Source organism: Mesoplodon bidens, assembly GCF_964165515.1.
Source record: "Mesoplodon bidens genome assembly, chromosome: 8".
Taxonomy (NCBI): Eukaryota; Metazoa; Chordata; class Mammalia; order Artiodactyla; family Ziphiidae; genus Mesoplodon; species Mesoplodon bidens.
Window position 1 is genome coordinate 20,746,239 of NC_138165.1, and position 22,227 is coordinate 20,768,465.

At 38.2% G+C, this 22,227-nt stretch overlaps 1 protein-coding gene across 2 annotated transcripts in view; it reads left to right on the plus strand.

Annotated features, from left to right (window-relative positions):
• Positions 1–21,897, plus strand: part of CCDC141 (coiled-coil domain containing 141) — a 220,362-nt gene extending 198,465 nt beyond the window's left edge. Inside the window, exons 24-27 of one of the 2 annotated variants that reach the window (XR_014016451.1) lie at positions 7,703–8,556; positions 10,709–13,040; positions 14,465–14,718; positions 21,784–21,897. Coding sequence is in view for 1 of the 2 variants with exons in the window: in XM_081241858.1 (XP_081097984.1) it covers positions 7,703–8,556; positions 10,709–10,976 (1,122 nt within the window). In the remaining variant the exon portion in view is untranslated. Of the gene's footprint in view, positions 1–7,702; positions 8,557–10,708; positions 13,229–14,464; positions 14,719–21,783 lie in introns of those variants that run through there. The other variant, XM_081241858.1, reaches the window with a different exon arrangement.
• Positions 21,898–22,227: the final 330 nt, after the last annotated feature.

Sequence of the window (22,227 nt, forward strand, 5' to 3'; positions counted from 1 at the left end):
GACTTACCTTTCCTTAAACTAAATACAGTACTTAAGAGCTTCTTTATATGTCCTTTTCTGCAGGTTAAATCTATGTCAAGGTCTAGTGCAGCAAGTACCATTAATTAAGCAAGCAGACTTTTTTCGTGGGATGGGCTTGTAGCATTTAAACCCTGATTCCTCTCTGAGACAAAGGGAAGCTGCCACACCTTGATCATCTGGTTGGACTTTAGTCTTATATCAAATGATCTTTGGTTACTCTGATTGTCTAAACCAGGATTACTCAACCTCAGTACTACTGACATTTTGGCCCAAAGAATCCTTTGTTGTGGGTGCTGTCCTGTGCATTGTAGGATGTTTAGCAGCACTCCTGGCCTCTATGGACTACATGCCAGCAGTACCTGCTCTCCACCCAGTTGTGACAACCAAAAATGTCTATAAAAACTATCAAATGGCCCCTGGGGAGCAAAATCAACCTTGACTGAGACTAACCAGTCGAAATAATAAAGAATAACATTAAATGCATCACATTTTCTTAACTAAGTTATAAGAGATACTAAATCCAACAACATATTATTATTTTTTTTTAATTCTGCACACTTTTCTGCATTGTCAACCACACACATTTAGTAAGATTAGAAACAAAAGTTATTGCTGCCAAAGCAAACACACTCATTTATACTTAGTAAAAATGGCTTTCTTGTTTTTATTTACTTTTCTTAGAAAAAATTAAAGAAACAGATTCCTTTAAATAAAAAAGCAAGATTTTCTTTCATTGAGAAATCACTTTTACTTTAATGTAAATTAAAAGACATGATAGATCATCAGATATTTAGGATAAAAGTGAAAATCCATAATTACACTAAGTTCTCTCATTGACCTCATTTCATGTATATGTTCTAGTGCAATTGGCAAAATGAAAGGGCAGCAGTAATCTTCACTTTTAAACAGCTCAACCATGTTTACCCTCTTATTGTCTCTATCATTTATATTATAGGTCAGCTGTAACAAGTTCATGAAACACCATGTGGGCAGGTAACAAGAAGCACCAAGTGAAAAGCTTATGTGGGAATCACTGCATTCAATTTTAATACCCTTAAATGGTATTGTTCTTCCTCAGAAAATTATTTGAGTCAGAAAGAACAATTCCACCAAACTACTACAAGAAAATGTTCATCACAGGATTTTTTCCTGGCGATAGTAAAGTGCTTCTCATTTTTCTGACCCAAAAACTACAGTTGGTAGAATTAGGCAATTCAGTAAATGCAGTGCCCATTGCACTGCTAACAGATTAGTGATGGTGTTTTATTCCCTAAGGTGAGCACTGAAGCTGAATCCACAGGAATATCTAAAAACACCGAAGGTTAAACAGAGGCACAGAGTATTAAAAGCCTTGCCTAAAATCACAGAACTATGTAAGGCTTATGATACCAGCATTTAGAGTTACAGAATTCTAGTGCTAGAAGGGATTTAACAATCATCTGATCAAATCTCATTTTACAGTTGAGGAAACTGAGGCCCAAAGAGATTAAATATTTTGCCTTCCAGAATTCACAGGAAGTAGTGTCAGAACTGTGCAGGCAGCCCAATTCTCCTGAATTTCAGCCATGTAACTTTTTTCACAAGACCAAAAGGGAGCTCCAAGAAACTGCTGCATATAAATAGGCTGTTTTGTAATGACACTGTAGATTCCCATGCCAAATTGTTTCCCTCTTTCCATTCATCTATTACACAGTGATTAATAAAGTATCATGGAAGTGCTTTCATAGCAAACAATTCAGTGGAGTGCTCTTATCAAAGTGGGTGAGAGGGCTTCCCTGGCGGCGCAGTGGTTGAGAGTCCGCCTGCCGATGCAGGGGACACGGGTTCATGCCCCGGTCCGGGAAGATCCCACATGCCGCGGAGCGGCTGGGCCCGTGAGCCATGGCCGCTGAGCCTGCGCGTCTGGAGCCTGTGCTCCGCAACGGGAGAGGCCACAACAGTGAGAGGCCCGCATACTGCAAAAAAAAAAAAAAAAAAGTGGATGAGGACAGTCCCTGGGCCCTCTTCCAGTAATCCTGATCACCTGGTAGGCAGAGTAAGATGTTCCTGAGACATTTGCTTTGGAAAAATGGGAAGGGCAAAAGGTTCTTCACCACCCTTCTGTTCTCTTCTCTCTTACCTTGTCTTCCCCAAGTGCTTAAAGGTACCAAGTCACCCCTTGACTGCCCAAATCCCCTTCCAAGAGCCTTCCCCAGAAAAGCCTTTCATAGACCAAGCCCTATGTTCAATATCTTTCTTTATCCACTTCCCACTTACCTTCATTAAATCATAAACCAAGATAAGCTTACCTATTGTGGAGATATTTTAGAAGATAAAGTCTTGTGGAATTCCCTTAAATTTACCGCAAACATGGCTCCCCACCCTAGGGACTTGGAGAACTGGTGCTACACACTTAGTTCAATGGCTGTAGAGTATCATTATATTTTCTCTTCCAGATGCTCACTTTGTTTGCCTACAGGGCAATGACTGTAGAGTCAAGTGATTATGTCCATCAATGGAAATGAAAGTTCAGAAATCCTGACAGAGATACGATCTAAGGCTATAGATTTAGGATTAATTAAAAGTTAATGATCATTAGATATAATATTAATTAAAAGTTAATGATCATTAGATCTCAGAGGGTGAGACCTTTGAGTGGAAAAGTATATAGAGAAGATTAGAGAACTTAAAGACAAGATTACACATCATCCATGTTTTTAGAAGGTGGGAAAAGAAAAAGGAATCAACAAAGACAAAGAGCAGCCAAGGCTATACGAGAAAGAAATTGAGAATGAGCTGTTTTGGTGAGTTAAATCAGTTTCCCAGACACTTTGCCAGAACTCATCAGATTGATGCAAACATTCCCTGTCTGTGCTGAGATACACAGATTTATCTGCCCCTTTCTGGAAACACACACACACACAAACACACTCTTTTTCTCCTAATAGCAAACAATGGCTTTATGGTGGAGGAATACAAAAGATAGTTGGTATATGTGAATGTTTGGAAACCATTTTCATAAAGGAAAACTAGTATATCCAGGAAACTATAGTTCAGTGAGCTCTAAAAGTGATTTTTGTAAAATTCCATAGTGACTTAAAAACTGAACACTTATTTGCAGTTGAGAATAAAGACAGAAGTGTCAAAAGCCAACATGGATTTACTCAGAAAAACTTGTGTTAAATTCACCTTATTTTGCTTTCTGAGATGATGATTTAATAGAATACTCTAGGTTGGCGCCATAGACAAAATTTATTGTGATTTCAGGAAGTCATTTGATAAACACACTCACGATATATCTCTTAAGGTAAGTGGAGAAATGTGAATTGAATGGGCGTTTGGTCAGGTTATAATTGTGCCCAAGCGTGTTAAATAGTTCATCAGTGTCAACCTGGAAGACAGTTTGCCTTGCCCTGGGGAGACAGTTGGCTTTGTCCTAAACTCTGCAGTGTTCAACACTTTTATCAGTGGTATTAATAGACAGAGGAAATAGGACATTTTAGTTGATTAAAAACATTGTGAATCAATAGTCCCATGTGATTCTTATAAAAACAAAGAACTAATAAAGTCACTTTCATAAAAACATATCATATAGATCAAGGAGATGATTCCACTGATTACTTTCCACTTGAAAAGTAAGTAAATCCTGGGAATAAACGTAAGTTGAAATGTTTCTAGAAAAAGATTTGAGAAAACTCTCTCTTATTGTCAGTGGAAGTTATCTGGTAGTGTATTTTTGGTGGAAAGTATTTTTCTACTTCAGGAATTATAGGGAGTGAAAAAAAGTAATATCCTTGAATTACCTTCTTGAGTTTAGCACCATTTGAAAGTGAGACACAGGAGTCCGGAATCAGTAACCAGTAAAAGCTGGACTGGAGGACAGGGCTTGGACTTTCCTAGTGGGTTTCCCAAAATTTCATCTCTGGTTGAGACAGACTTGTCTACCCCGCCCCTTGGGTGCACAGCTGGACAGCACAGGCTTCCCTTACAGAGGTTTTTCATGCATTAGAGCCAGTGTGGATGCACCCACTTGATGGAAGGCACGTCCAAAAGAGAGGGACTCAAAGAGACAGAGCTGAGCAGGCTCAGTCTCTTCTTCCAAACCCACAATTAGGTACGTCACTTCCTCCCCAGGAGCGAGTGAGGAGTAGGGAGACTAGCCCAGACTTTTATCCAAATTTCTCCTAAGCCTGTTGCAAAATTTCAGTTTTTAAACATTATTCTTTTCCAGAGGGGCCTATGTTACCCATAGAAGTCGTTGAGGAGTTGCCTGCCCCTGCATGACCCTCAGATCAACAAATGTCCCTGCCCTCCCATGAAGGAGTTTGTAGCTCATTAAAGTGGGACCTCCGAAGGTGACCAGAATGAAGAAAGTTCCAGGAATTAAGGCAGAATAAGACCTGGAGGTTGCAGGACCAATTCTCTAAATAGTCAAAGGGCTGTTAAAAGGAGAGCAGTCGGACATCTTCTATGTCATTCCAAGTGGCCAATTCTGATGTATTGGTGGATACTGAGGGAAGGCAGATCTGTGATAAGTACAGGAAGTTATTCTTAACACAAATAAAGCATAAACTTCTTTTCAAAGAAAGCACCCATTCAGAAAAAGTGTTCAAACAGAGGCTGTCAGAATGGCATAGAGGAGATCCTTAGTCTGAACAGGAGGTTGTAGGATCAAAGTCCCTGAGAAAAGGAAAATAAACATTCTACATTCAGGGAGAGATGGAAGGAGAGGCACTAAGCTGTGGTAGGAAAACCAAAAGAAGGAGGGGCATTCCCTATGGAATATGTGTTTATTTAGTAATTTTTTATTGAAGTATATTTGATTTACAATGTTGTGTTAATTTCTGCTATACAGCAAAGTGATTCAGTTATATATATATATATATATTCTTTTTTTTTTAGCTTCGTCTCCATTCTGGTTTATCATAGGATATTGAATATAGTTTCCTGTGCTATACAGTAGGACCTTGTTGTTTATCCATTCTGTATATAATAGCTTACGTCTGCTAACCCCAACCTCCCATTCCATCCCTCCCCCCAGCTCCCTCCCCCTTGGCAACCATAAGTCTGCTCTCTATATCTGTGAGTCTGTTTCCATTTCACAGATAAGTTCATTTGTGCCATATTTTAGATTCCACATATAAGTGATATCATGTGATATCATGTGGTATTTGTCCTTCTCCTTCTGACTTACTTCACTTAGTATGATAACCTCTAGGTCCATCCATGTTGTTGCAAATGGCATTATTTCGTTCTTTTTTTTTTTTTTTTTTGGCTGTGTTGGGTCTTCACTGCTCTGCGCAGGCTTTCTCTAGTTTCAGCGAGTGGGGGCCATTCTTCGTTGAGGTGTGCAGGCTTCTCTTGTTGTGGCACGTGGGCTCTAGGCATGTGGGCTTCAGTAGTTGTGGCACACAGGCTTAGTTGCTCCACGGCATGTGGGATCTTCCCGGACCAGGGCTCGAACCCGTGTCCCCTGCATTGGCAGGCGGATTCTTAACCACTGAGCCACCAGGGAAGCCCCTATTTCATTCTTTTTTATGGCTGAGTAGTATTCCATTGTATATATATATATATATACCACATCTTATTTATCCATTCATCTGTCGCTGGACATTTAGGTTGTTTCCGTGTCTTGGCTATTGTAAATAGTGCTGCAATGAACATAGGGGTGCATTCACCTTTTTGAATTAGAGTTTTGTCTGGATATATGCCCAGGAGTGGGATTGTTGGATGATATGGTAATTCTATTTTTAGTTTTCTGACGAACCTCCATACTGTTCTCTGTAGTGGCTACACCAACTTACATTCCTACCAACAGTGTAGGAAGGTTCCCTTTTTCTCCACACCTTCTCCAGCATTTATTACTTGTATACTTTTTAATGATGGCCATTCTGACTGGTGTGAGGTGATACCTCATTGTAGTTTTGATTTGCATTTCTCTAATAATTAGCAATGTTGAGCATCTTTTCATGTGCCTATTGGCCATCTGTATGTCTTCTTTGGAGAAATGTCTGTTAAGGTCTTCTGCCCATTTTTCGATTGGGAGATTTTTGTTGTTGTTGTTGTTGAGTTGTATGAGCCCTTGTTAATCACATGATTTGCAAATATTTTCTCCCATTAGTAATTTTTTTAATGAAAAAAACTTCTAAGAACTTCTGGCTTTAGACCCAGGGTTTAAACTTCTTCTAAATGGCTAAAGGAAACCACTTTCTCTCAGCTGGGATTATGCTTTGTCTGAGGGTAAGTCATATCTGTGGGATAGTAGAAGGAACATTGTTTTGGTTTACTTCTAATCTTCAACCTGAAAACACATTTGTTTCTCAAAAATCACTTGTAAAGTATATGTCCAGAACAGAACTATGGGCTAAAATGAAGAACTCAAAGTCAAGGCAAGACATAACTTTCTCATGTGCAAATAGTAGCCACAGGACAAAACCCAGTAATTGTTAATTAAGTAAAAATGTGCCCAAAATGCTGAGGAAAGGCAAAGAATGAAGTGGATATAAAACAGGTAGGTTGGGATCAATGAGATCCCTTTCAGCTTCAGTATTCTTTTGAGTCTATGCCAGAAGGATTATTTGAACCTCTTCTCAAGCCAGAGATGGACGTCAGTGAGTGGAGAGAAATACTAGAACAGTGTGAGATGGATCACTGTTTTTCCCAGTCTCGTAGAATGACCTATGCTCCACATGGGACAGAAAGACAAGTGGCAAGTGTTCCTCTACTGTATGTTGGTGTGTTCTCCTGCAAAAGTCCACAACATGGAATTGTTCCCTTAATATCTACCTCCCTGCTAGGCTGTCATCTCCAAGAGGGAAGGATTATATTTACTTTTACTCACCATTTATCTCTGCAATGCCTAGCACAGTACCTAGGATATAATAGGTGCTCAATAGATATTTTTCATTGTAAGAATAAAACTAAGGGGCTTTTAGAAAATAAAACCAGTCATTAAAATTGGCTTTCTCTATATGAGATACCTACAGTTGTCAAATTCATAGAGACAGAAAATAGAAGCAACTGGGGATGGGAGAAGGGGAAGTTAGTCTTTAATGGGCACAGAGTTTCAGTTTGGAAAGATGAAAATATCCTAGAGATGGACAGTGGTGTTGGTTGCACGACACCGTGAATGTCCTTAATGCCACTGAACTGTACACTTAAAAAATGGTTAAAACGGTAAATTTTAGGTTGTGTATATTTTACCACAATAATTAAAAAAAAAAAAAAAAGAATGGCTTTCCTGAGAAAAAAGGAGGGTTATTCTAGGAGGGTCTGAGGATCACCTAAAAGGGAACATCTGATATTTGGGAACCACGAATCCTGTGAAGTGTAGACAGATAAATAAACCAAACCAGAATTGGCTGGCAGAGGAAGACTCCTCAGATCATGATTGGAAAGACATGGATCCAGTCGAGACGGCATCATGAGAGATGAGAACCAGGGCTTTCTCTCTTCTGTGTCGCAAGGTCTGTCACCTCTCACTCAGAGGCTGGAGGTCGGTTTACACCGATTCCTTAGTCATGGGACAGGGCTGTGCTGAGCTTCAGCAGACAAACAGTTTCAAGTTCTGTAAGGCCAGAGCCAGGACCCCAGCTGTCACTCACTGCAGGTCTTCTCAAGTTGTCTCTCTGAGGTTGACTTTGAGATCTGGAAAAAGAAAACTCAACCACTAACTGGAAGCTTTGACTTTTCCATTTTGAAGGAGCAGGCCAAGCCAGCGGACGACTTGGCGGTCAATAGAGCAGGAGAGGGTCAGCTTCCACGGGAAGTGAAGCAGCTGTTCCCCGGCCCAGAGGGTGCTGTCCAAGGCCTGCTCCTGCCTGTGGATGTGCTTTCAGGAGAAGAATATGAGTGTGTCTCGCCCGATGACGTCTCCCTGCCTCCGCTCCCGGGAAGCCCCAATTCCCTCCTCGCTCCGTCTGACATGGAGCTGGAGGCGCGTGCCCTCCCGTCCCTCCGCCGGCACCTAAGCGGCCACGGGATGCAGACAGGGGCCAGCGGTCCAGGAGAGGCCCCGGAATCTGGCCTTCCACCACCTGCTGCTTTTGCTGATACTTACAATGATAAGAGAGAAACATTTTCGAGTCATTTTGAGAAGCCTTCCCCCCAGTTCCAAGCTGAGCCCCCATTAACATCCCGAGGATTTCTGGAAAAGAGTACTGACTTCCACAGAATCAGTGTTAAACCTCCAGAGAGCGTGTGCAGTGAAGTGCATGCGCGAGCTTTGCAACAGCACCCCCAGGCTCAGGGAAGTTTGCTAGAAACACCAGAGAAAACGCATGCTGATAATAACGTCACTAAAACCCGAAATAGGCTGCATGCTTCCCAGGATGCATGCTCAGGCCTCGGGTTTCAGCCAGGCCCCAGCCAGGCCTGTCAGGGGCAAATGGTTCCCAGAGAAGAGATTAAAGTTACCTCAGCAAAGAACAGCATGGTCAGCCTAGCTGGCCAGGCCCCTAATTTCTCCAGGCTCTTGTCTAATGTAACTGTCATGGAAGGTTCTCCAGTGACTTTGGAAGTTGAAGTAACAGGATTTCCAGAGCCTACACTGACATGGTGGGTAGCCTATAACGACAAGCCATAAACAGAAACAAATTGAATCACTGAGCAAATCATTCTGTGTGCACTAACTTAAAGGTTTAGGGGTAGCTGATTAATATTCTAGGTCACTGCAACGCTGCATGATTCAATCTCACATCGAACCCCCAACTCTCATTTTTGTAGCCGCATGGCTGATACCCTTAAAGAAAAGGTAACCATATAAAATAATGATTTAACCAACTCCAAAAGCACTGCAACTTAGTTGTGCTATTTTTTGGTTTCAGTCTAACATTCCACATTTCTAAAGGTTGTGCTTGAACTTCTTTCCTATTGTTTATTCCTACATAAGCATGACATTTACTTGGTTTAACATCTGGTATTCAATTAAAAAACATAAGCATTTGGGTTTTTCCCTTTTCTGTCATTTACCAATTCCATCTTTTCCCTCTTCCAACAGAGTCACACATGCCACTTTTGTAATATTTGTTTATCTCACTAAGATTTCTTCTTATACATCTCTTCAGTGTGAAAGATGGAATAAAAATATTTCTTTCACAGTTGCTTATAGTGACAGGTAATAAAGCCATTTTTGAAAGGTGATGTAATAACTGAGCTGTGAACAATGTGGTTTTACTCTAGACACATCACCATTTTTAGCCAATTTGTTTTAATAAAAGTAAACGGCAGAACACAGGTTTTATATCACCATTATCATAAAAGCAGTTCTAAGTTTCTTAATACGTGGGTTACTTTTAAACGTTTAGAAATTTTTCAACCTTAAGTATATTTATTTGAGGACAAAGTTACAAATACATGAGCATGAGTTTATACTTATAAACTAAGTAAAATAGCATTTATTTATCATACTATTTCAGTAAACATTAAATTAACTCTTTCAATTATTGTGTGTGCCTGTTGATGGTACTTGAAGTGTGGATCAGCTCTCTAAAGAGTTTATGAGAAAATGTTCGTTTCTCAGATTATTAAAAGAAATTGCACTTGGGTTACAGTGCAGCCATTTATGCTTTTTATCTTATTTTGTTGTTTCTACAATGGCATGTTTTTTACAGATCAGGAATTTTGTATTTAGGAATTTAAATATCAGTAAATTTATTATTTAATATCATCATTTAATTCATTATTAAATATTTGTTCACTCCAAAGAAAAATGTTGTCTGAAGTGTTTCTTGTTTTGGTCCACACAAAAAATGACTTGATTAGTATTTACTGTTGAAGAACTGCTGCAGTATTGTGAAAAAAATATCTTGCCCTCGAATTTACAACAATTTTGCTCAGTTAACAACTGGCAAACTATCAGGGAATCATTCTTAGGACACTCAGAAAAATGCAAAATTATCACTTAGGCAATGGGAATAGAAAATGGTTCAGGTTTGTCACCACTTCTTGTGTGGAAGAACATGGGGATAAATAAATAAACAAGAATCTAGAGTATACAAAATAAGCAAATTATTTGCTTTGTATAATGATGCAGCTAAGTGCTCATATTCGTAGGAAACACTTAGAAACGTGTCATTAACAGTAATAATCCAATTGAATAAATGCCTTTTATAATTAGAAATTATTTTCTTCTAATGAAATTAATTCACAAAAATTAAATGAACTCATCTCGCCAGGAAGTGCTACGTAAGTACCTTCCTCTAAAGCGGCGCATTGGTATTCTCCTGTGGATCTTGTGGGATGAGTCTGATGGGGAAGATGAATCTTTCTCCCATAGATTTCAAGGAGTCACAAGCTGCTGTTTCATAGTGGCTGAAGGAATGACACAGGTCAAATAGAAGGTGCCATTTCCCATTTGGGGTAATTGTTGCCATGAGCAAATGGTGGCCCAATGTGACCAGATGGCCCAGTTTTTTTAAGAGGAGTTGGATATCTGAATTTTCGTATGCAATATTCTAATTGGTAAATGTCCGAACATTCAGTTTTTAAAAAACACAGTCTGAGCCCATCAAGCACATCTATGGCTACCAGGTGACAACCTCTGCTTGAAGGATAAACAGCCCCACTGGAATTTGTGGTTGCTGCAGAGTTCCTGCTAATGCTAGAGAATATTGCAGTAGTCATGGGCCGAATTGTAGTGCTTATTAGAACTTGGAAATGATGTGAATAAACAGTGATCCTGACTTTAAAAACTGACTCTCTGCTTCAGGTACAAGAAGGGCCAGAAATTGTCTGCAGATGGGCACTTGCAGGTTTTACACAAGGAGACAAGACATTCGGTGTTCATTCCGAAGGTATGCGAGGCAGATGCGGGCCTCTATGTGGCTCGGGCCCAAAACTCTAGTGGCATTCTCTCTTCCAGTGTCATCCTCCACGTGACAGGTAACCGCAGGCCGCCCATCACAAGAATAAACTGGATCCTGCTGAGTGTCATCTATGTTAGTGTGTCCCTAATGTACTGGCTACTCACACAGTAACTGCGGGGTTGGCACCAATGGGCGTCATTCTTATGAGCCTAAAGGACAACAATACTGCTGTTTATTTTCCTGCATCTCCCACCAAGCATCCCCAACCAAGTATCCCCCACCAAGTGTACCTCCATTTTGGCCATATTGCTTTTTTGGAATACCACTGCTCGGTGAAATAATCAAATTTTCTTTAGTGCTTTAATGTATTTGAAGAGCTCAGTAAATCATTAGGAGTGAATAAGGATACATTTTTGTATTCTCAAAAGAGATGTGTTCAGTATAACACAGTCAAATTATACTATGTTTATTCCCTCCTAATTTAAAAACATGCAGATCAAGTCTTACATCAGCATGCAGATGTGTTTTATTTCAAATCCAATTGTTTGATAATCTATTTTTAGTTGTACGCATAAACACCTCTTTGTAGAATAAGAGTAGAAATGTTGAACTAAAATTGTAATTTTGATTATTGCATAAGATGTCCTTTAATTTTGCTTTTCATGTCTTGATCTCATTTATTGAAATACATTCTATGTAGTTTCACCATAGCCTACATTCCTGAGTCTGAGGATGGCACTGCAAATAATCATTCCTCCTGTTGATCTCATGGGTTTGACATTGGAGAATAGATGTGCTGTTAGCCTTAAATGGAGTTTGAAACTTCCATCAGCTGTGTGTGTCACAGAGCAAGATAGAGTATAGCTGCAGAGGTGGACCAACAGTATTCCTGTCCTTCTGTTGACATATTTGGGGCAGCCATGTGTATACAGCTGCAACCGGCTTCTCCTGCTTCTAATCTTGATTCTGTTGCTGACCATTTTTACAGCCTGTGGGAAGGCATAGTAGTGCCTCAGTTTCCCGTTTGGCAAATGGGTTCATCATCTACCTCTTGGGCAACTGAAGGTTTTCATTTCATGTCTTGTAAAGATCTGGAAAATGGAAAGTACTCTATGAAGACTAAGGGTAATTGTATTGCTTACTGTAATTTGTCATCACACTGCCTTCTGCCCACTGTTTCTCTTTCACATATTGTTTCTTTTGAATATTAATTAAAGGATGGTGTTAGTATGTGATTTTCAACTATTTCCATATAGGAAAATGATGTTTTCTGAATTGGAACTTAAATTCCTTTCTAATTTCTTAAGACTATATATATCTTTTTCAAAGACTTGAAATTAAACTCAGGGGGATATATTTAGTAAGGTCTTGGGAGAGAAAAAGTATATAATAGGATGACATAAGATAAATTCTGTCCTTTTCTTATAATTATCACTGTAATATTTTCGTTGGGTTTTTGTTGTTTTTTTTTTTTTTTGCGGTTCGCAGGCCTCTCACTGCTGTGGCCTCTCCCGTTGCGGAGCACAGGCTCCGGACGCGCAGGCCCAGTGGCCATGGCTCACGGGCCCAGCCGCTCCACGGCATGTGGGATCTTCCCGGACCGGGGCACGAACCCATGTCCCCTGCATCGGCAGGCAGACTCTCAACCACTGCGCCACCAGGGAAGCCCTATCACTGTAATATTGAAGAATGTTCTATGCCTTTCTGAAATATATTATTCAGAAAAGAGGATCATCATTTTAGTTCCTTTAAAAAATAAACATGTATAATAGAGGCATTTGTTTTTATATTTTAAACGTAGTCTTGTCATGTTAGGGTAAAATCTTTAGTTGAAAGAATATTCATTATAGATTTTTGATGAAGAGGAGGCATTAATTATGTTGCTGTAAAGCCTGTCTACAAATAATAAAAATAATTAAATTTAATATATTCAAGTTGGTATTAAAAAGTTACTGGATATTAACTGAAGATGTGAAATGTGTGGCTAAGTAAAAAGTTGGCATATATTTTCTTGTGCTGTGTATTCAATTTAATGATCTCTTAATTTTCTTAAAAATTTTGACAAAAACCTATTAAAAGCTTATATATACAGCATCCTAGGGAATTCATAGTCTCTTAATTCTCCTGTCCTTTTCGTCCAGTTTCAAGTATTGTGCATATGTTGCCAAATTGCTATTCCCATTTGAAGCTAAAGAGTAAAACCTACGTATGTCCAAAGAGGGCCAGCAGGACCAGGTAACAAATTCTTGTCTCACTCTATCTCTTTCTTGTTAATTTAGTGGGATCTCCCGTCTCTTTTTGTCAGCTTGGTTGAGTTTTTTTTAACAGGAGAAAATCAAACAGAAGTTTAATAACATGTGTACATCAGAGAGACCCAGGAAAACTGAGTAACTCCAGCTTGGCTGAATTTTTGGTTTGGGGTTGTTAGGGCCTGGGAATTACTGGTTTGCTTTACCTGTTGCATGCCAGTAAATGTTAATCCTTTGGGGAGCAGGATGGGATATACATATATCCATGGTGAGGACCAAAGAAGGCATATAAAGTCCCTGATATATTTGATTTCTATATCAAGCATAAGGTTTATACATATATCTGATATATATATCTTATATATATACCTTATATATATCATATATTTGTATACATGCACACCTAGAGCTCAAATGTTGGGATAAAGCATTATGCTGATATTCACGTTATAGTTCGGATAGCTGTGTATCTGTCTATCTATCTATCATCTATCCATCCATCCACCCATCCATTTACCTACCTACCCACTTACCTACCTGCATATTCTCTGGGCTATTGACTATTTAGTAATCCCCACAGCAGTGAAGAATAATTAGCTATTCAGTTATTCTTTTGGTTATACTTTAATTTCGAAGACTTCAGTGTGATTATCCTTTCTGTTAACGTTTTTGTCTTGATCAAAAATTCCCCCTATGAAAGTATGAACCAAAAGTATTGGTTAAAAATGAAAAACTTAGGAAATGGATGTGATGTTTCTATTTTGAGATATATACGTGATTTATACCTGTTTACTTCTAGAGTAAATTCTGGACAGTCAGTAATATCAAAACACTTTTCAACAAGAAAATGAAAATGACCAAAAGAAATTTTAAAGAATATATACTTGATACCTTGAAGGAATGCAACACAAAATGTGTTTTGAGCTTCCTATAAGGCAAAATTATTTTTTCCAGTTTTTATTTTCTGATAAAAGGATGTATAAACATTTGATGGTAAAACATTTATTTTACATTCAATTCCAGGAGAAATTTACCATAGGAATCTTTACATTTGAATCTTTGCATATTCTATAATATCTAAAGTATTTGGAAAAAGAAGCAGGAAAATTTAGCTGTTTCATTCAATAATGCTAACCATCACTTATAGTTAAGACACAGGCTTAAAGTAAATTATTGCAAGAACCTCCTAACCACTTCACCCTTAAATTTCTTCAAGTAGCACACAAGGTCCTTTAGTACCTATGCTTCCATTCCCAGCCTCTGTTCCATCCCTTCCAATCCCCCCATAAAGCGATACTTAATTTCAGGTTTTACCGTCATGATCTTACTTCTCTCCAGTCCTCCTTCCCAGAACTCCCTTACTCTATTCTACCCAACTTCATGTGGCTTAACTCCTGCTTATCCTTCCAGGTCCTTTGGAGACACAACCTTCCCAGGAAGCCTTCTGACCCATCAAGTCCAGTGTAGATGTTCCTGCTATGTGCCCTATCAGCAGCTGAGCTGACCATGTCACCTCCCTTAATAGTTGCATTGGAATCGCACATCTGTCTCCTGGCTAGAGCGAGAGATCCTTATCAGCAGAATCTGTGACAGCCCTGTTCGTCATCGTAGTCCCAGCACTTAAGACATAGTCACACTCAATATTTCTTGAATTGTTGTCGGAGGTAAGCAAAGATAAGCCTAGCTTGTTTTGTCTCTTCTTTTTGTTTTGGAGAGATGGGTGGGGGAATGTTAAGAGAAAGATGTTATTTGTCGCCTGATTATTCTTTCTTGTTATGGACATTAACCAGTCAGAATCAGGTTCTAACCTCACCTAACCTATGAAACTTAAGTGAGAATCCTCCAGAGCCTCTGGGCTGCACCCCAATTGAAACTTTAAACTTAAAGATATAGGCTGTCTCTAGCAGTCAAAATAATACTGAGGAGAGAAGAGTCAAAATCCAGGATCATTTTTCCAACATTTTAAAGCAGATATAATCAGGCATAAATCATCATCAGGTGTAAGTGGAGAAGTGGGTGTCTCCCCTCTCAGTGACTAAGTCCAAACTGCCAAAACCAGAATTTATATATTCCTTTAGAACACTGCACAAATTATCAATATTTTATTGTAGCTGGGGCTCAGTAATCTGGTTGTGAACAGACCTTATTTAAAACCGGCTTTTCATTCATAAGTGTAAATCTAAAAACAGCCAAATCCAAAAAATTAGATTATTTGAATTCCAAATGAAGGAAGGAAAAAATATTGCATCTTGTTCCACTTTGTTTATTTTTATTCATGACCGTGCCTTACTAGAAACTGCCATCTGAAGCTTTTGACATTCCTGTTGTAGGTACAGTATTTTAAGCGTGTCCCTGAAGTAAGTTAGCTGAAACAAAATAAAATATCTCCTCCTAGTACACTCTGATATTGTGTGTGTCAATGCAAATGCCAAAGCATGACAGACTGTTTTCCATTTATAATAAGCAGAATCTTGAGCTGCATCAAAGAGCCAAAAAATTTGCATTCACAAAATGAAACAGTGTCCTGCTCAAAGCAACAACAATTCATTTCTCCTCTCTCTTCACATGAGATGAGATTTGAATGTTATCAGCTGTGCATGAATTCAGCCTCAAAATGGAAAGCACAAAGCTGCTAATTTGGCTTTTCCTCAAGAATCCCCACACCATTATTCCTTATGTGGGTGAGAGTTTATATAACATCATGAACCACCCAAAATTGGGGGTGAAAGTTGGATGCATGACACTCCTCCAGATGAACTAGTCTTTGATTCTGGAGTCTGTTTGGCCAGATAGCTCTTCCTTCTGTTCAATGGAAATTTCATTTGTTTAAGCCAGGACTTGGCAAATCCAATTCTTTGGATCCTCTTTTTTATACCATAAAATCAACACCCTATCCTCCTAAGAGGACAAGGGAACAGAAAGAATTGTATAGACAAGAACGTTTGTGTGCATATATTTCCAGTTAACGTAATAAAAACCTAGTGAAATTAAAACATATTTTAACTATAGGCATTGCTGGAAAAACTGATGACTTTTCTTTAAACCAAAACAATAATAGGTACATAATTCGAAGTTTCCGATCTGTATTCTGATGGCTCCCTGCTATGTCTCTTTTCCCATTTAGAACTCACTTAATAACAATACTTGTGAAATAACAGCTCCAGAGCTGGCTAATGAAATAAACTTTTCCCTTTGTCATTCAGCAACTGTTCTTTTGCAAGAACTTTATTGATCCAATAACTACAAAATGACATTTTATCTTATATTAGCATTAAAAATCATAGAATAAAATCTTCTGAAGATAAAAATTCACAAGATGAAATACAAAGGAAGCTTATCCATGGCAAATAATCTCTAACCCTTGTTATTCTAATGATGCCAGAAAGCTGCCTTTCTTTGTAATAAGTATTATGCAAACCTCCATACAAACAGGCTGTTGGCAAGTAGGGCAGCTGGAAATGCAGACAAAGTAGGAAACTAGGTACCTGGCAGGATCAGGAAGGCTAAATGCCCATCTGCTCCAAAGTGTCTTTTCTAGCAGCCATTGCCATGCCGACCCTCAAAGGCCTACCTTTGATTCAAGTTAACGCAGCTCTAGAAGATGCCTCTTAAATGCACATTTATTCATTTCTATTCTTTTTAAAGGAGTAATAGAATTTCTCCTCACATCCTGGTCTAGGTAATCAGATGAACTAAGAACATTTCCCCCACCAAAAATCCCCGATAGATTCTTGTGAGGAAATGGGGTATGTGGGAACCTGAAAGATTTGTGTGCTGTGTTCCACTAAGTGTTGGGAAATATAGGACCAGAGGGGAAAAATAGCCAAACATCGGGATGAGGAAACTGAGTCAGCTTTGTTATCCTCCCTCGCAGTATGAATTTCCTACACATCTAGGCAACGTATGTGAGGAGCTGCCTGAGAGGAAGTTAGAGGCCACAATAAAATGTGTCTGCATGACATTTTTTGTTATTCAATTAGAGGACTGTACTGATTGAAGTGTCAGGGTGAGCCCTAAATCCACAACTGGTGTTCTTGTAAGAAGGCCATGACAGACCTGGAGACACAGAAGAGACACATGGGAAAAGGCCAAGTGATGTCAGAAGCAGGTTGGTGTAATGCAGCTGCTGCAAGCCGTACGACACCAGAGGTGGCCACCCCCAGAAGTGAGAGAAGCAACGAAGCATTCTTCCCTAGAGACTTCAGAGAGAGCCTGGTCCTACTGGTGCCTTCATTTTGGACTTCTAGCCTTTAGAACTGAGAAAGAAGAAATTTCTGTTGTTTTAAGCCTTCCAGTTTGTGGTAGAGTCCTCCTTCAGTATCCCTGGGGGATTGGTTCCAGGATACCTCCTCCCCCCACAGATACCAAAATCCACCAGTGCTCAAATCCCTTACATAAAATAGCGTGGTACAGTGGGACCCTCCTTTATCCACAGGGTCTGCATCCACAGCTACTGAAGACCGACTGTTCTTTGTTACGGCAGCCTGAGGAAACCAATGCAAAATGTTTTAGAAAAATCCATACACGTCTTTCTCTGGAAAAAAAAATTCCCAGGGACGTTCACTGATAGACAGCAACCAGTGTTGCCAATAAACACTCCCAGGTTGTGCTGCAAGGCCTCAGTTCTCTTCTTGATTTAGGGGATCATCTTGGTATATTTCAGTCAATCAGCAACTATTCATCTTCTACATGAACATTTTCCCCTGAGTATACCACAGTGTACCAGATAAAGATATTAAAATAAAACTATAGGCCAATATCACTCATGAACGTAGACCCAAAAATTCTCAACAGAGTACTAACAAATCCAATCCAACAGTGAATAAATAAACTTACACATACAAGTGGGATTTTTTCCAGGTATGCAGGCTGGTCCTATATTCAAAAATCAATCCACCACATCTACAGGCAAGAGAAGAAAAATCATATGATTATATCAATTGCTTCAGGAATAACATTTGAGAACATTCAATATGTGTTCATGATAATTTTTTTAAAACTCACAGAAAACTAGTAACGGAAGAAATTTCCTCAACTTGATAAAGAGCATCTACAAAAAAAACCTATAACTAACATCATACTTAATGATGAGAGACTGGACACTTTCTCCCCAAGACTGGGAAGAAGGTAAGAATGTCCTCTCTCACTACTCTCAGCCCACATTGTACTGGAAGTCCTACCTAGTGAATAAGACAAGAAAAGGAAACAAAAGTTCTGTAGATTGGAAAAGAAGAAATAAAATGCTTTTGTTTACAGAAAGCATGATTTTCTATCTATAAAATCCCAAAGAATCTTCCAAAAACTCTTAGAACTAATAAATAAATATAGCAAGTTCACCAAAAGCAGAAGGCCTGCACCAATGGTATCCAGGAGAAAGGCAGGGAGTTAGCAATAAAAGAATCATGGTGAATCAGGCATCTTTTGAGGCCAAGGCAAAAGGTGGGCAACCTGAATTTGTCTCTTTCCAACAATTGATTACAGACATCATGGATACTTGTAATCTAGTTGCAACATCTCACACTTTATTTTTCTTGCAGCTTCCTGCATTATTTTGGGGGGTTTTGAGAGAGGTAAATTATTTGAAGGAGACAGTGCTCAACAGAGCAAGGGAATATTTGATGTGGAACATAAACTTTATCATTTGCTGCCATTGTCATTATCACTGAAAGAGAAAAATTAGAAAGACATTGTAATTATAATGTTGTAAAGCTGAGCTTTCCCCAACAATAACACATTAATATTAGAACAAAAGGAGTCTTTTAGCCTCTGACATCAAATCCCAGAGTGGATGATTTATCAGTTGGTACTGTGCTGCACTACAAGAATGAATGTATCTCCCGTGGATAAGTGCTTTTCCTATCAGCAAGGATGGACTCATGCTGCTAGTATATTTCTAAGATTTCTTGATAGAAATCAGAGCTAAAATATGTCAGCCATTATATTATACTTTCAAAAGTAATCAGTTTCATAAAGTCATATATTGGTCTATTAATTAATTAAAAGATGGAAAACAAATGACTACTTTGGTACCTACATCTAACAGGAAACGTCAATGAAACTAATCATTTTGTATTTTCTAGATGGTAACTATAAGTACTTTCTTCATTTCCATGTTCTTGAAGGTAATTTTTGGTCATATATATCATTTGTCTAAAACGTAATTGGTATTATACATTATCACTTAAAAGAAAACTAACTGATGTACCACAAAGGCCAAGTATTAAACTTATATTTTATCAAATGCTTTATAAATTTAATCATATAAACAGTGAAGCCCTGTTACAACTCCATCCAGGACTTATAAATGGATATGCAAGCAAAGCAGTCATAGTTTTAGTTCAAATCTATGGCAGCATATTATATAATTGCACAAATATTGATTTACTATTACAATTAAAAATGGATCATGAACCATGAAGAATGACTCAGGCTTAACAGAATGTACATGTGGGAGTCATGACCACAGTCTAAGGTTATGGGGCTGGTTTTCTTGACACTTGAATCCCATTCTTCTGTGCTCTGACTCTATCCCATCATAGGTAAAAATTCAGTAAGTTAAGGGATGGCACCATCTCACAAAGAACCTCGGAATTAGGAAAATCTATATGGTTTCTTTAAATGTGAGAAATTGTTCGTAGCAGTTATGCAGCACAGTGTGTCACATGTCATTAATGTCATTGTGAATTAATAAAAAACTTTTCAAGAGTTTTGGATCTTGGTGCTGTATGTGTGTGTGTGTGTGTGTGTGTGTGTGTGTGTACACCTATTTCTTAGTATGAGTTCTTATCCATATGAATTAGGTAATATATAAAATTCCCAGGTGATGTATGATTAATCAGGTTAGGAAAACACCTCTTGTTAATGGTACCAGTGCCCTGAGGAACTGATGACCAAGAGTTAAAATAGACATTTCTTATTTTAACAGTGGTATAATACAGACATATATTTATGTGCATGCCAGAAGATAAAATACTCAGCACAACTCCCCAGTTTTTTAAATGTATGATTAAAAACCGGTGTTTCCAAACAGGATTCCCAGATTACTGATAAACAAGGGGAAAATACTCTTCAGATCTGTATACAAATATATCAGCTCCAAATATAAATCCATTTAAATTCCTCCTAGATAGCAATTCAGAGAGTTATTTCTAAGTAGAACTTAGAGGTTACTTTTATTTAAATGTAATAACAATATCATAAATCATGCTTGAGAAGCAGCAGGTTTTTTTTAATCCATTGGCTATTGCATTTGTATCTTCCATATAAAGTACTGAATGTGGCTTCTTAAAGATGGATTTTTCTAGTTCATTTTTCAAGGTTATACAGCATGTATGATTACTACAGGGACAAATGTTTTGTGTGTTCACTTCTTTTTTTACTGCTAATGGTTTATACATGCAAATAATGAAATGTATATTATGTCTACTAAGTACGTGGAAACAATGTAGAACTCACTTGCCTGATTCTTAGCTCCACTGAGAATTCTTTAAAATGTAATTTAACATTAAATTCTTGTAAAGGTAATCATTTTAATCTGATTTTCTTATACACCTTTTGCAGATAGGGGATATTTATTCTTGTATGAATATTGATTCATAAATGCTCTTAAGGAATGCAGTTGCTCCAATTCAAGAGAGAAAATTGTCATGGTATTTAATATTTGATAGGGAATATAATCCTATATAACATCCCATTGCAGAATAGTGACCTGTTTATAACAGGACAGTAATCAAATTAAGTGAAGACAGTTTTCCAAAGTCAAATATAATGGTTTCTCACTATGGTATAGTCTTTCACCATGAAAAAGGAACTAGCTATTGAATTCGTTTCTCCTATACTTTCTCACCATGTCATTAATTTTAATGGGAAAAAGTTTAGAAGGTACGAAATAATAAAGAATTTGTTTTGCCTGGCACTAAGTAACTAACTGTATACTGCATAGATAAGTTAACCCAATGGTCATATTAAACATTTTTTAGGTTCATGGAACTTAGCTGGTGAAATTCACTGAAATTGAATTCCATGACAGCCACAAACAGGAAATATTGTCTAAGGCAATAAATAGGTGAGATGATAAAGACAAGATGTCAAGCAATAGCTATAACAATATGATTAAATGACAGATGGGACCGAGGATGGAAACCATTGAAGGAAATACAAACCCAGTTATAATTATGTGTTAGTGTTCTTCTCTGTGATGTTGGTTTAAAAAAATTGTGTCCTCTTGCTTTCTTCTGTTCTGGAGTAAACTCACATAAATGTACATATGCATACACATCCATACGTATCTACAAACTTGCATATAAATGCATCTAATTGTATCTATATTCATAATGGGTATCTTCTGAAAATCTTACAAAGACTTGGTATAGAAAGTCATCCCAGGCATCATCATCTGTCTCCATATGACCACTCCATCAGAGCTGACCCTGATAATCCTGGCATAGCTTCAGGAACACTCCTCCAGTTTAGTATGCAGACATTGTCATGTAAACCTCTAAGACTTAGCCTCTTTGAGCCAACCTGCAAAGTTTCAGATTGGTAGAAAAGAGGAACATTTCTCCATTGTGTGTCCACACTTGGCAGCCCCTCCCCTTCACACCTGATTCTCTTTAAGAGTTAGTATAAGGTAGGAGGAAAATATTTTTCACAAATGTTTTAGAACTACACATCTTAAAGAATAAGTTGCCATAAGTCAACTGCTTGATTTTATCTGGTGTGTCTTTTAGAGCCTTGCTATAGAGGACTAGCAGCATCAGCATCACCTAGGAGCTTGGTGAAAATGAAGAATCTCAGATTCCACCCCAGCCCTACTGAATCAGACTCTACGTCTTAGCAAGATTCTCAGGTCATTTTTATACATATTAAAGTTTGAAGAACATTGTTTTAGAGAATACTTTGGTTTCTAAAGACTTCAAGTCTTGTATGCAGTAACTTCATGTTGGTGACATCTGTGCTCCAAATTTATAAGATTCAAAATGGAAAAATTCAACACTGTCATAGGAATATTGAGACAGATTGACAGATTTCTATAGTAGAAACAGTAAAAGAAGTTAGAGTGGTAGGGATCATTCTGAAATCTGTAGAGTCCTGTTTGAGAATGAATTTAGGTTCAGGGATTCCACGTTTAATCAGACAGTTTTGACAATGTGTGGTATTTAAGCAATGCCACC